Raw genomic sequence first — 13,420 nt, forward strand, 5'->3', positions numbered from 1 at the left:
AGTAAGAATTACCTGTTGGTCAGCAAGATTATTATCTTATGCAGGGAGATGCCAGTTGATAAAATCAGTGCTCTTTGGCATTCAAACATATTGGGCACAGGTGTTCATATTCCCAAAAAAAAGTGCTGAAAATAATAGAGACAATATGCAGAACATACCTCTGGACTGGAAATGTAACAGTCTCCAGGAAGGCTCTAATAGCTTGGGACAATGTGTGCAAACCAATAGTTGCTGGGGGACTGAATATATTGGACAATAAAGTGTGAAATAAAGCTGCAGTCACAAAGCACTTGTGGGATCTTATTGCTTGTGGATAAGATGGGTACACAGTTTTTACATAAAAAAGAAGGAGCTGGAACAAATGAATACTCCTAAGGCATCAGCATGGGTTATCAGGAAGATTTTCGACAGAAAAGAGGAGATAATGCAGCAGACACAATTGCAAGGTGATTTGACTCAAAGATTAGCTAGTGTATGCAGCAATGGCAAATTCAAAATACAGAACTTATACAAGAAAATGGTGTCAGAATACAGCAAAGTTGCGCGGGGAGGAGTAATGCTACATCCAAGGTTCAGGTTTATCTTATGGCTTGCAATGCAAAGAAGATTAGCAACTGTGGAAAGATTGATGAAGATAGGCATCACTGTCCCAGCTGAGTGCACTTTCTGTAAACAGGCAAAGGAAACTTTTAACAATTTATACTTTGAATGCTCGATCACAAGCAGACTATGGGCTAAAATGTGTAAATGGCTGGGGTATACAAGGAAAATAGGGGACTGGGAGTGTGAATTGAAGTGGATCAGTACTATAGCAAAGAGCAGAAAAGGTATTAATGGCATCACTTGCTGTATTTTTGCTATGATGGTTGTTGTGATATGGAGGGAGAGAAACAGAAGCAGATTTGAGCAGAAGAAGTATGATGAGCAGTAGATTTGCAGGGAGATGGTCCAACATGTCCATGTACGAGGGAAGAATCAAAGCAAATGGAAAGAAGCATTGAAGCAGCTGAATTTTTTCCCTTGATTGTATAGACAGTATAATGTTGACATACGGACGTATCGGATATGGGCAAGTAAAAAATAAATTAGACAAAAAATAGATAAAGTCGAGCCCGTCCTTTGATACATAACAAACTGGTCGACAATGAATATTATGGATATTCATATTTTCTATCTATATTTTGATCTAAAACAGACTAAAACAAAACTTAACAAAGGGTATCAGACAGTAAAACATATAAAATAACTTGTCTTATGAGCAACTTGGTTCTCATTAATTAACCTATTTATTTTGGAGATGGTTGAGTCAATTTCCTATGACTAGTCTTAAACTAAAGTATCTCACAATTAGCTTCAACATAGGAATTTGACTCCAAATTTGACCTACATTCTATTGTTAAAGAAGAACGTGTATCATTTAAAGTTTGGCATAAATACTACAGTATTCTTTTTCAGAAATAAATAGCAAGTACATGTACCATAGCCAACTAATCTAAATTTAAATATGACTTCCGGACATCAATTTATTATTTTTTAAGAAAAAAAGTTTATATTCAAAATCATGTACAAATCTTTTTTCATACATTTATTCAAAAGGACGAAAAAGAGTCAAAGAAAAAATTATTTAACCTATTTAAACAAATAAAAGTGTTACGTATTCATTTGAGACAAGGTACAATTTTATTTTGAAATGAGAATCTTTTCAAGAATGCAGATAAAAATGACATTAGGTAGCCATTTTGAGCGCTTTTACATAAAATATATTCAATTTTAAATATTATATAAAGTTTAACCAGTTTTGACAAATATCTGCTCAACTTCTTAAACACTCTGTTTGGATCATTGTTCCCCGTCGTTTTATAATGTATTGTATTGTATTGTATCGTATCGTTTTATAAATATAATATTCAAATAGATTGTATTGTTTGTTATTGTTAAATAATATTTTTCTGTTTGGTCTGACTGTATCGTACTGTATTATAACTGATAAGTTTATTAAAATACACGCAATTGTTTAAATATTAAATTTATCAAATATTATGCATAAAAATAATTTTAAAAAACAAAACAGAAGAAGGCAACACAAAGGAACGCGACTAATTATAATTGAGTTAAAAGCAAATTAGGAGAAAAAATAAAACAGAAGGCGGTAAAACACCTTTAACGTTGGCGGCAGAAATTCTGGAAAAAAATAAAGTAGGTTATAGGTTGGAGATTTGGAGTTAAAATAGCAAAAAAACTAAAAGATAAAATATAATTGTGGAGTAATAAGTTAGGGCATAATTGGAAAGAAAATAGGAAACAATCCCACCACACCAAATCGGTTGGTTCGAAAAAGGGGACTTTTTATTATTCCGGAACAATGAATTTAACAATACAATACAATCAATTTTAATGAAACAATCACATTAAACATTATTTTGGAATAACAATATAATACAATACAACGGGGAGCAACATCCAAACAAGCTGTAAATACTTAAACTGTAAACCTTTGTAAATTTAAGTTATTCTTTAAGTAAAGATCCTAAAAAAGGTTATTTGTGCATTTCTGTGTGAATTCAAATTAATTGCATCAATCAATATTCAATACAATACAAAATAACTACTCTTTCCGGTCCACTTAATTAATATATTGGTATTTTTTTATGGTACACAATATTTAATTCTTTTAGATATAAAAAACGAATTAATTTTTTTTTCTAAAGTTGCCCTTGAAGTAAAGAGCCTAGAAGTATTTGTTATATTTCTAACGAACAAATTAAAGTTAATACTATCAATTTTATTGTTAATTAATGCTAACAAATATGTGTGAAAACAACCAAAAATTAATTAAAGTGGACCTAAGGGAGTATAATATAAAAATAAAAAACTAGTGGGACCCACCACACGTGTTAAGCAGCTAGAACCTTCGAAATTCCATCTCAGCGTCACATTTTCCCACAGCCAAACAATAATTAGAAGCAGACCAGCAATAATCTCCAACCAAAGNCCCACCCCACCCCTCACACACACACCAGATGAACCCATTTTTGTGCAGAACTGCTAATCAATGAAGATTCTAAGGTACTTTGTCCTCTCAACTATACTGAATCTTGTTTTCTTTAGTTTAACATTCTTTTTTTTGGGTATTAAACTGTAGAAGGTATTAGCTTTATGTTTTGACCTGTTCACTTTCAGTGCAAAGTCTGTCTTTTTATAATATTCAACTTATATGTTTCTATTGTGATTCTGTTATTGAATTTGTATTCTCTTTTAGCATGTTGGGTTTTACTGGTTCTTGATTTATGGTGAGGCGGTGGGTAGTGGGAGAGAAGAAGAAAAGAAGAGAAATGGAAAAAGAAACTTGTTTTTATGGTCAATTTTGGGTAATGGAAATATGAGCCGGGATCTTTCGGAAACATTCTCTTTACCTTCATAAGGCAGATAAGGTACGCGTACACTCCACCGGTCCACCCTCTTCAAACCCCACTTTGTGAGATTATACTGGGGTTGTTGTTCTTGCTGGAAATAAAAGAATATAGAGACGTTTTTTTTTTTATAACGATGGTGTTCGGGCCATGCACCTCGACTAATTCCATGGGATACCTGTCACCTCCCACCAGCAACAGGTACCAGGTAACTCTATCTACCAAGGCTTGGATAGATGGGAAGAAATCACCTAGTGTTTTTTGCCTCTGCTGGGATTTGAACCTGAAATCTCATGGTTCTCGCCCACTTAATTGACTATTAGGCCACACCCTTGGGTGCAATATAGAGACCCATATTTATAAGAGCTTAAGTACTATGCGATGATAGTGTATGAAAAATTACACAATCAGGTCACTTATTAGGTATATCATGTAAATTTCTTGAAATTCAGTGATATGTAAAAAGAATCATTAAATCTGAATACACATCTGAATATGAAGATGTGCATTAAGATTAAGACATCTGAATCTGAATATTAAGATCTGAATAGAAATAATTAAGAATGTTTGATTTTTAACATTTGAATGTATAAAATTTATCTTTATTTGAAAATTAATAAACATAAAATTCAAATAAAATACTAACTAATCTAATATTTTATCAATAAAATATATAGTTTTTCAAAATATGATAGTTGTTGGTGGTGATGGCTAACGGGTAAATGTCGACTAGAGGCGGTGGTTGGTGGTAGTTTTGGTTGATGATGGTGGTTCATGCTAGTAGTTAGTAGTGATTGGTAGTGGTGGCGATTATGATTGAGGATGGTGGTGGTGGGTGATGATAGTTAATAATGGCGGGTGGTGGTAATAGTTGTGACTGAGGAAGGTGGTGGGTGGGTGGTGGTAGGTTATAAGATGGGCATTACAGGCAATGGTTGTTAATGGTGATGGGGTGGTCAGTTGTGGTAGTTGAGGTGGATGAGTGTTGATTGTGGTTGAGAATGATGGTGGTCGGAGTGGTGGGGATAGTGGGTGGTGATGGTTGATAATGGTGGCGGCTATGATTGAGGATGATGGTGGTGGTGGTGGTGGTGGTGGTTGAGTATGGTAGTGGTGGTGGCATGGTGGTAGTTGATAATGGTAGGCGGTGGCGGCAGTTAATAATGAATATGTGATAGCATTTTAATGAAATTAAGATGCTGATATAGATCTTAATCATACAGACCTATTCAGACCCATTAAGTGGTTGTGAAGTAAAAAAACAAATACACTTAATGATTAAGATCTGAATAATTAAGATTCAGATTTTAAAAACAAACGCACTTAATGTTTGAGATCGGAATGATTAAGATTCAGACCTCCATTAAGTGCAAACAAATGAGGCCTAAGAGTACCTATATTTCGTCTATGACTCTATATAGTGTGTTCTGTTCCTCTTTTACTGTCCTAGAGAAAGAGGTATTTTTATTAGTCCTTGGCATCTTTTTTTATGTATAGCATCTGGTATCCGAAACCAACTAAACTATCGAATGGGAATGGATTCATTCCTAGATTCGAATTCAAGACTTCTGGTTAAGAGGGTTGTTGGGGGGGGGGGGGGGCCTTCGTTCGGTGGTCATATCGCATTTACTACCACATCTGCAACTGTGCAGGATCACCCCTACCTTGATAGCTATACATGTCTTGATTATTATATGAACTTGCTAGTGGCCTGCTCTGGCATCTTTAACTGACATGAACTATATTTTGTTTTAATCAGTAGTCACATGAATCGTAGATTAATCTATATAGTACTACTAATTGAAATCCATGTAAAATATGGAATATGAAATATACTTAGACATTTAGGTTAGGTGAAGGGTTAAAGTTTTTGTCATATCATTTTTTACACAACCAACATCCGTCAGCTTGAGTTTCTCAAAGTATAGCCAGTTTCAAGCATGAATAAAAGAGGAGGGTTGCAGTAGGTCGTGGGCAGCATAAAAATAGTATAACTGTGATGAATTCCTTGAATGGTGAATCCGGGACGTGCCTATCAAGGCAGTGGTGTGTAATGTTATTGAGGATTCATATTGGGATATAAGACTGGTTGATTCGCTGATCTTTTTACATAAAGAAAAGTAAGTTCCCCTTTTTCCCTTAGATAACCAAGAAGTATGTTTCCGGCATTGTAACTTGGTGGATAATAGGTTCATCCCTCTACCATTCTTCACTTAAATATCGAAGTTGGTTCGCTCGAACTCAAGATGACCTATGCCTATAACATCTACTACCTTGCCGTTGAACCAAAGCAGTGGGGTCTAACCAAAAGTAAGTTCATAAGAAGTTTAAAGTCTCCCAATGGATAAGACCTCATTTTCGTTGCAAAAAGAGTAGTATTTCTCAAAGTAGCTGAAAAAGCATCTATGAAAATGCAATAGTAAGGATCCGACCAAGTTAGGTATAATCAAGTGCATCCAGATGAAGGGAACGTAATTCCCTACTTTGAAGCATCAACTTCACAATGCAAAAGTCAGTAGTTGAGTCTTTTCATTAAGCATTCTCTGCCTTTTCGTTAAATGTAAATAGTGAGAAATGTTGAAGAGAAGCCCGTGCAAGACTTGGACTTTCTTGAGGGATTTTGGTCGCCCGAATAGCTGTTGACACAATCTTAGTAAGATGTGAAAAGATGCACCTTTGGGGCTTCTCCATGTCATCGAATGAGGTATACCTTTCAACAAAATTTATGCATTTCTTTTGAAAAATCTCCAACCAGAAGGTTTTTGATCGTGTAAAGGCCTCATATGAAAAAAAATCATGTAGAGGCATATTGTCAACCAAAAGTCTGATGGAAACACTTAAGATTGGCTACATTCAAGCTTTAACTTAATGGATTTGCTCCTTCATTCGTTGCTATACACCTTGTCACTCATACTATAGGGATGAATCAACATCAAATATAAGATGGAATGACCTAGTGGGTTAGTATTCATCATCATCTTGTAGCAAGATATATATCCTTTGTGTGGGAAGATTTGATCATAAAGTATAGCATTTCTCTATATCTTACCTAGAAAAGACAAATTAAGCAAAACCTCAATCTTCCGGGAATCTGAGGTGGTTACACAACTTTTGTTAATAAGGTGAGGCGGTTACACAACTTATGCTGAGCCCCCTCCCCTTGGCTCCTTTTTGCCCTTTAACTGGTTACCCATGGCCAACGCATTACGTAGTACGTGGACTCACTTTCGACCTCCCAATTTTGTGCATTCTCTTCTCTTAAAGATATTTAGACTGTACCATTGTATCTGCAAGAGCCAACAAGCTATATTTAAAATGCATTTTAGTTTCGGAATTATTGTCTATGGTGAAAATCTAAAGAATATAAAATAATTTTGGTTGAGAAGGAAAGGCTTTAAAAGTGTATAGTTGGGAAGGAACATGAAAATAAAGGAAAGCATGAAGTGGAGAAACTACTGCTACGGTGGAATTTGGGGATAGGTATGTGGTGCATGATCCTTGTTGCTTATTTTGGTGAAATCGGAAGGAAAGGAACAGAAGAATGTTTCTAGAATCTTGTATTAATCTAACGACCTAACTTGAACAGAATTTGTTCTATAGACTCTATCCCTGTTTCCTTGAGTTCTACAGAAGCCTATATGAACATACACCAATTTATTAACCCTTTATTTGACTAAATTGTTTTGGTGTGTCAAGAATGAAAACCTGCGGAAAACTTTAGTTTTGCTGGTTGTCTAAAGGAGCTTGAAGCTGTTGAGCAACTACACTGCTTCCTTTTTACCGTCCATGTACAGTGTCGGCACCCCCTTCTTGCCTCTTTTTTAGCACAATTTCTTTGCAGTTTTACCCATAAAAATAAAAAGCAAAAAAAGAAAAAGGTAAATGCCTTTGGTTTGCTAATTGTACATATCACTCATCTAAAGTATCATTAAAGAAAAATTGTTTAAAGGATTAACTGCTTATTAATTAATCAAGAAATGATTCACTTGGCTTGCTGAATCCATAATGTAAGTATTTGGTCAGCTTGAATTTAAACCAGTATGGAACTTTCGATGTTTCTCTCCAAATCCTCTGGCTCGAGCATGACTCATAAAGTGTAGATTACTATTATAGTGTGATTTGAGTGCACATATTATTTTGGTAAATTTTTTGTAATGAAATGGACTGTACTAGTAGTTACCTAATGCTTTTGATTTTACGAATTTCCTTAGTCAATGCAACGGCAAAATATCTTCCTTTATAATAGTCTGCAAGAAGGGGATAAATGATGTATTACTACAATAGTGACTTTCTTCTCTCTCCAACCAAAGAGAAAGAAGGAAGAAGAAAACGAGGTCTCTTTTCCATATGAACTGGAATAACCTCCCCTTTTCTATGAATTGGTTGAAAGATACTTTCTTCTAGTTTGTTGTTATATCTGGTACTTAGCAACCAGGTCCATTGCTTTTGAAAATTGCAACTGGAAATTGTTGCTGCATCTGATGCAGCTATGTATGGATATAGGTACTCCGAACATACAAGTTCTGGTGGCTGAAGTTGTGTATCGGTAGCATCTTCCACTATCTAGCAATGGATTTTTCATTTCTCAGTAATTTCCTGTCGTTCAAACCCCACTCTGCGAAGGATATGGCGTCAACTGTTGTATCTACTAGTACCCTAATGGAAGCACCTAACCAAAAGGCTCAGTTTGATGCTAAGTTTTGGAAATGGACCCTGTTTTCATTTGTTCCTTGGGCCAAAGGATCTGAGGGTAATATTCAGATGCCGACAACTGTCAACAAGAAGCTGAAAAGGCGCAGACAATCTCGTGAAAGTGTAGACTCTCTAGCTCGGACGTCAACCATACGTTTTAGACCATATGTCTCGAAAGTTCCTTGGCATACAGGTCCAAGAGCTTTCCTTTCACAGTTTTTCCCTCGATATGGTCATTATTGTGGACCAAACTGGTCAAGTGGGAAAGACGGAGGGTCTTTGGTTTGGGACAGAAGACCTATTGATTGGTTGGATTTTTGCTGTTATTGTCATGACATGGGCTATGATACTCATGACCAAGCTGAGCTTCTCAAGGCAGACCTCGCATTCCTCGAGTGTTTGGAGAAGCCTCACATGAGTACGCGAGGGGATCCTCATACAGCTCTGCTTTACAAGACTATGTGCATTTCAGGTGCAAAGAATTGCTTCGTAGATTTATTCCATATTTAAGTTATATTCGTCTATCGATGACTGATTTGGTAATGTTGTTTGTCCTAAATGCAGGACTCAGGAACATACTGATACCTTACAGGCAACGCCTCATTAGCTTGCAAGCGAATCAATTATCTTTCGGATTTGGATGGCTCAGCGGTATCATGGAACCTGCAAAATGCTTGAAAGACCGTCTCATATGGTTACAGAAGTAGCCATGTGAATAACTCGCGGGATCCTATATTAGTCATGGAAGCTGAAGCAGCTGCGATCTGAATGTTGAAAGTTGAAGATTGCACTTGCCGAACAAGACATTTCTGCAAATTCCATTTCATCAATGCCTGAGATAATATAACTGTTGAACTGCATAATGATGTAATTAGTTGTTTCACTATTCCAGTGCTTGTACATTATTCTAAATTTACAGTATATCAAGTGTAAAGTATTTTCTATGTTATTGTTATGGATTTTTGGAGCTAGATTATGGTTAGAAAAGATGTTTGGAACTAGTGTATGGTTTGAAAGGAAAGCAACTGCTAGATGAATATGAATATATGGGAAAACCAATAACATATCAAGTATGATCTCATTTTATTGATAACATGGATACTCTTGCTTTGTAGTGTTTAATGTGTTCTGTTGTTTATTTAGTATTCATTCTGAACTTTCACTATGCTCCAGACTTGGTGGCCTAAAACAAAACCTTAATAAGAGGGCCTTGAATTTATTTAATTTTTTTTTTTTGGTTTTTTGTTTTGTTTTTGTACGTATCTTGATCATTCACTCGGTTACCTGCTAACTCCAACTACTAGACATACTTGGTAACTCAACCTCACTAAGGTTTATATTATATTTTATAAGAAACATATATTGACGGTTAAGGTGTTTTTACAAATTCTTATAATGTAATAATCTCAGTTTTGTACCACTAAGTAGATATCAAAACAATTTCACACATTTGGAATAATTCAAGCCTATTTTGAAGGGAAAAATTAGGTTTATCCACTCTTTATAAGAAATAACATCTCCAAAAGATTCTTTAATTTTTTTTTAATTGTGAAAGATATTCGCTGATGTCAGTATACTAGAAGCGTTAGTAAAAAACCTTCATTTGATTCTAGTCTAAATGAATGGTGATTGCAACAACAACAAACCCAGTTTGTTCCCAGCAGGTGGGGTCTGGGGAGGGTAGTCTATACGGAGACCTTACCCCTACCTAATGCAGGTAGAGAGACTATTTCCAATAGACCCTCGGCTCAGGAAGGGCAAGAAGAAGAAGAGGAAAGCAAGGAAGGAAGAAAGATGGAAGATAAAAAAAAAGGGAGAGATAAATGATAAGTGGTACCAAATAATAACAACAAGGAATACAATACCTGAAGCGAACAAAACCATATAACGTAATAAAAATCTAAGAATATGAAGGGACAAGCATGCTACTAAGACTATCGATGAACAGCTATAAACTACCTACTAACCTTAATACTCGACATCCACACCCTCCTATCAGATTCATCGAGCTGGGTGCTGCTTCCTTCTCCTAGTTTTGTGTGTCTTTTTCGGCGATCTCAATGTATTTCAGATTCTGCTTTCATCTGAAGATGAAGGAAAGGGTCATGTCCTTAGTGAGCTAAAATAGAGTCATGTCCTGCCTAATCACCTGTCCCCAATACTTCTTAGGCCTACCTCGACCTCTTCTCAAACTCTCCATGGCCAACCTCTCACACCTCCTAACAGGAGCATCAATGCTTCTTCTCTTAACATGTCCGAACCATCTCAGCCTCGACTCCCGCATCTTGTCCTCCGCGGAGGCTACTCCCACTCTGTCCCGGATAGCTTCATTCTTAATCCTATCTCTCCTGGTACACCCACACATCCATCTCAACATCTTCATCTCTGCTACTCTCACTTCTGCACGTGTGAGTTCTTGATTGGCGGACACTCAGCCCCATACAACATAGCCGGTCGAACCACCACTCGATAAAACTTACCCTTAAGTCTTAGCGGCACATTCCTATCACACAAAACACCGGAAGCGAGCCTCCACTTCATCCATCCTGCTCCAATGCGATGCGCGACATCTTCGTCAATCTTCCCGTTACCCTGGATAATATATACTCAAAAAGTATATATTTTAAGTATGTTTACGTCCTACGTATTGTGTGATTTGCTGAAGATTGCATGATTATTATAGTGGTTTATACTTATTACGTGTTTCTTAGGTGTATGAACGTATTTGGATGAAAGTTGATCGAAAGGATGTGATTTGGCGCAAAAAGGAAATGAAGATACAAGAAAAATAAATGGAGGCAGCTCGTCCACCAACCTTGCGTTACAAGAGAAACCAACATATCAAGAAGTGCTACATGAGAACATATCAAAGGCACAGAAAGATGGTGTTTCCGTCACTATTATAGCAAGGGAAGCAACGGGGGTAGAACCTCAAGTTTTCACAAAAAAGACCACTTTCTTACACATATAGAAGGTACATTTTTTCAATAAGTAGAAACTATAAGTGTTACTTTTATGAAAATTGTAAAACTAACAGCAAAATGAATGGGCATGTGGATCTCCAATACTTTGCGGATCTGCATGCCTTGTATTGATGCAGAGCTAGTTGGTAATCAAATATAAAATGTTCAAGTTGATATCGTCATTAACAATGACACCCCTTTTTATGTTTCACTTTGATACTTACAAACAATGACCAAGAATTTGAAAAATTAGTAATCCATCCTCACAGGTAGAGTTCATACAATGTTACAATTAGAATCAAAAGGATAACACAGTGAATAACAAAACAATATATTTTTGTTTCCGTTGGCTTCCGGCAACGACGAAGGGCTTTTTGGTAATTCTAAATTGCTTTGCATTGTACATACAACACTATTTGTGTGTACATTTGTTCTAAAATGACGAAAACATTGACACCTTTTTCAAAGACTCCCTGCTGCTTTAAGTACTAAACATGTGCATAACACGCGTCACTTTATTTTGGTCTTTCTTGGAAAAAGTAAAGCAGTTCCCATGGTAATTAATCTTTTTTTGCTGCACTTCGTATTACGTCCCCTGTTCAATACGCTTAGTTGAAAATCAGTGTGGGTTTTATGGTAAATAGCATGGATCTTTTACCTTTCCAAGCCATATACGTTTGATTTCTTGTCAGATCCACTTACTTTAGCTTCACAGTTTTTTTTTTGTAAAATTTACTAAGCAACTTATCATTTGCCTTACTAACTTATCATGAATCAGAAACTTGGTGTTCTTGCATTTTCAAATTTCATTAATAAAACTTCGATTACAAAGATATTAAACTATATTTTTTTTCTGGAAAAGGAAAACTACAAAATAGACTAAAAATAACAAAATACAGACTCGATGACTAAAACTGGGTCAAGAATACATTAAAGCTTCAAATCCTGGGGCCCGCGGGGCATCATTCAGCATCGTCGCGGGCCGATGTGCAAGACCCCCTTGTAGCTGCTCCAAATCATTCATAACTTGACGAACAAAAATCATCACCGTAGCAAAGAAGGTGGTGCGACTCATTCTTTCGCCTGCCTGACATTTCATGGCAATATAATCCGCGATGGCTCTAATTCTTTCTCTGATCCGGCCCTTTTCCTGAAGTAGTCGGCTTATTTGCTGGTTACGGGCCTCTAACACCTGAGAATCGTGGAAGTGATGGTCTTGCAACAGCTTCATTTCTTTCTCCATCTCGGCCATTAGCCTATAGCAATGCTCCTTCTCAACCTGGAAGTCTTTGTCCCACTGGGCTGCCTCGTCCTCAAGGGTGTTCACTTTTCGTCTCAGATTGGTAATGGTCCTTTCATAGTTTCTTTTCATCTGCTGCACAAATTGGACCCTCTCCTCTGTTTTCTTTGCCCACTGTGCCCGGATTTTTGCTATATTCACCTCAGATTTCTCCAACTCTTCCTGACACTCTAAGACTTGCTTTTTCAGCCCGTTTATCAACCTCTCATCGGACCGACTTCTTTCTTGATTTTTAGCAGCTATTTTCATTTGTTGGATTTGAGCTTTAAGAACCTCATTTTCTTGAGTTAATTTCTTTTTGTCTCCCTCATCAGCTGCGGCTTGCACACTCTTTTCAAATTGAAGATCTTGGACCTGTTGCTCCAACTTCCCTATTCTAGCCCGGTATTCCTTTTCCTTGGCTAGCCAATCCCATTGTACCTAGGCCCCGTCAGTAAATTGTTGTACATGTGGCCTCTTTGCGGGTCTTTCAAAAATCTGGAATCTTTTGCCAAACCAGATCAAGTATTTGGGGTCCACTTCGCCTCTTGCCCGATCCCGCACTATAGTCTTGGGCCCAAGAAACCTGCATTCATTCCATATTTCTTGTATTCAAGCCCTTTCCCTTTTTTAATTGGTTTCATAAGCAGTTCAAAGTTCTTGTATTCTTTTTCTTGTATCAAGATAGGAGGAAGAGGTTCAGCCAAGCGATGAATGAAAAGTGACTGCTATATAAAGTACATGCCACTTTATTTTGATTGACCAGATTTAATTTTGTGGCTTCATAATATTACAAATATAAACTATACTGTTCCTAAAAGGTGTTGAAACCAAAATACTATAGTAAATTCCATTGTGTCGTGAAGTATTATATGGAATAATAGTTATTGTAATTCTTTTTATTACAACTAGCTAAACTAGAAAACGATTCTAATTTAAAGGATGAAAACGTTTCTCCTAAAGCATTCCTAATTTAGCTCAAAAAGTTGTGTAATAATAGAAACGGAAAAGGGCCAAAACTATCCCTATCGTTTGCTAAATGGTTTATAAATACCCTCCGTCCATCTATCCGTTCA

At 36.5% G+C, this 13,420-nt stretch overlaps 1 protein-coding gene across 2 annotated transcripts; it reads left to right on the forward strand.

Annotated features, from left to right (window-relative positions):
* The first annotated feature begins 2,992 nt into the window (after nucleotides 1–2,992).
* On the forward strand, nucleotides 2,993–9,195 carry LOC109208249. Of its 2 annotated transcripts, XM_019371327.1 has the most exons (4): nucleotides 2,993–3,066; nucleotides 3,260–3,431; nucleotides 7,914–8,574; nucleotides 8,667–9,195. In XM_019371327.1, the coding sequence occupies exons 3-4, from the start codon at nucleotides 7,980–7,982 to the stop codon at nucleotides 8,807–8,809; spliced, it is 738 nt and encodes a 245-aa protein (XP_019226872.1). In that variant the 5' UTR covers nucleotides 2,993–3,066; nucleotides 3,260–3,431; nucleotides 7,914–7,979; the 3' UTR covers nucleotides 8,810–9,195. The 2 variants fall into 2 exon arrangements, with proteins under 2 accessions (XP_019226872.1, XP_019226871.1); XM_019371326.1 differs by lacking the exon at nucleotides 3,260–3,431.
* Nucleotides 9,196–13,420: the final 4,225 nt, after the last annotated feature.

This window comes from Nicotiana attenuata, unplaced genomic scaffold, assembly GCF_001879085.1.
Source record: "Nicotiana attenuata strain UT unplaced genomic scaffold, NIATTr2, whole genome shotgun sequence".
Classification (NCBI taxonomy): Eukaryota; Viridiplantae; Streptophyta; class Magnoliopsida; order Solanales; family Solanaceae; genus Nicotiana; species Nicotiana attenuata.

Bases quoted from the DNA above. Each gene is read 5' to 3' on its own strand.
- LOC109208249 (XM_019371327.1), top strand. From the start codon at position 7,980: ATGGATTTTTCATTTCTCAGTAATTTCCTGTCGTTCAAACCCCACTCT. The intron at 8,575-8,666 runs GTGCAAAGAATT...TCCTAAATGCAG, and splicing joins CAAGACTATGTGCATTTCAG to GACTCAGGAACATACTGATA.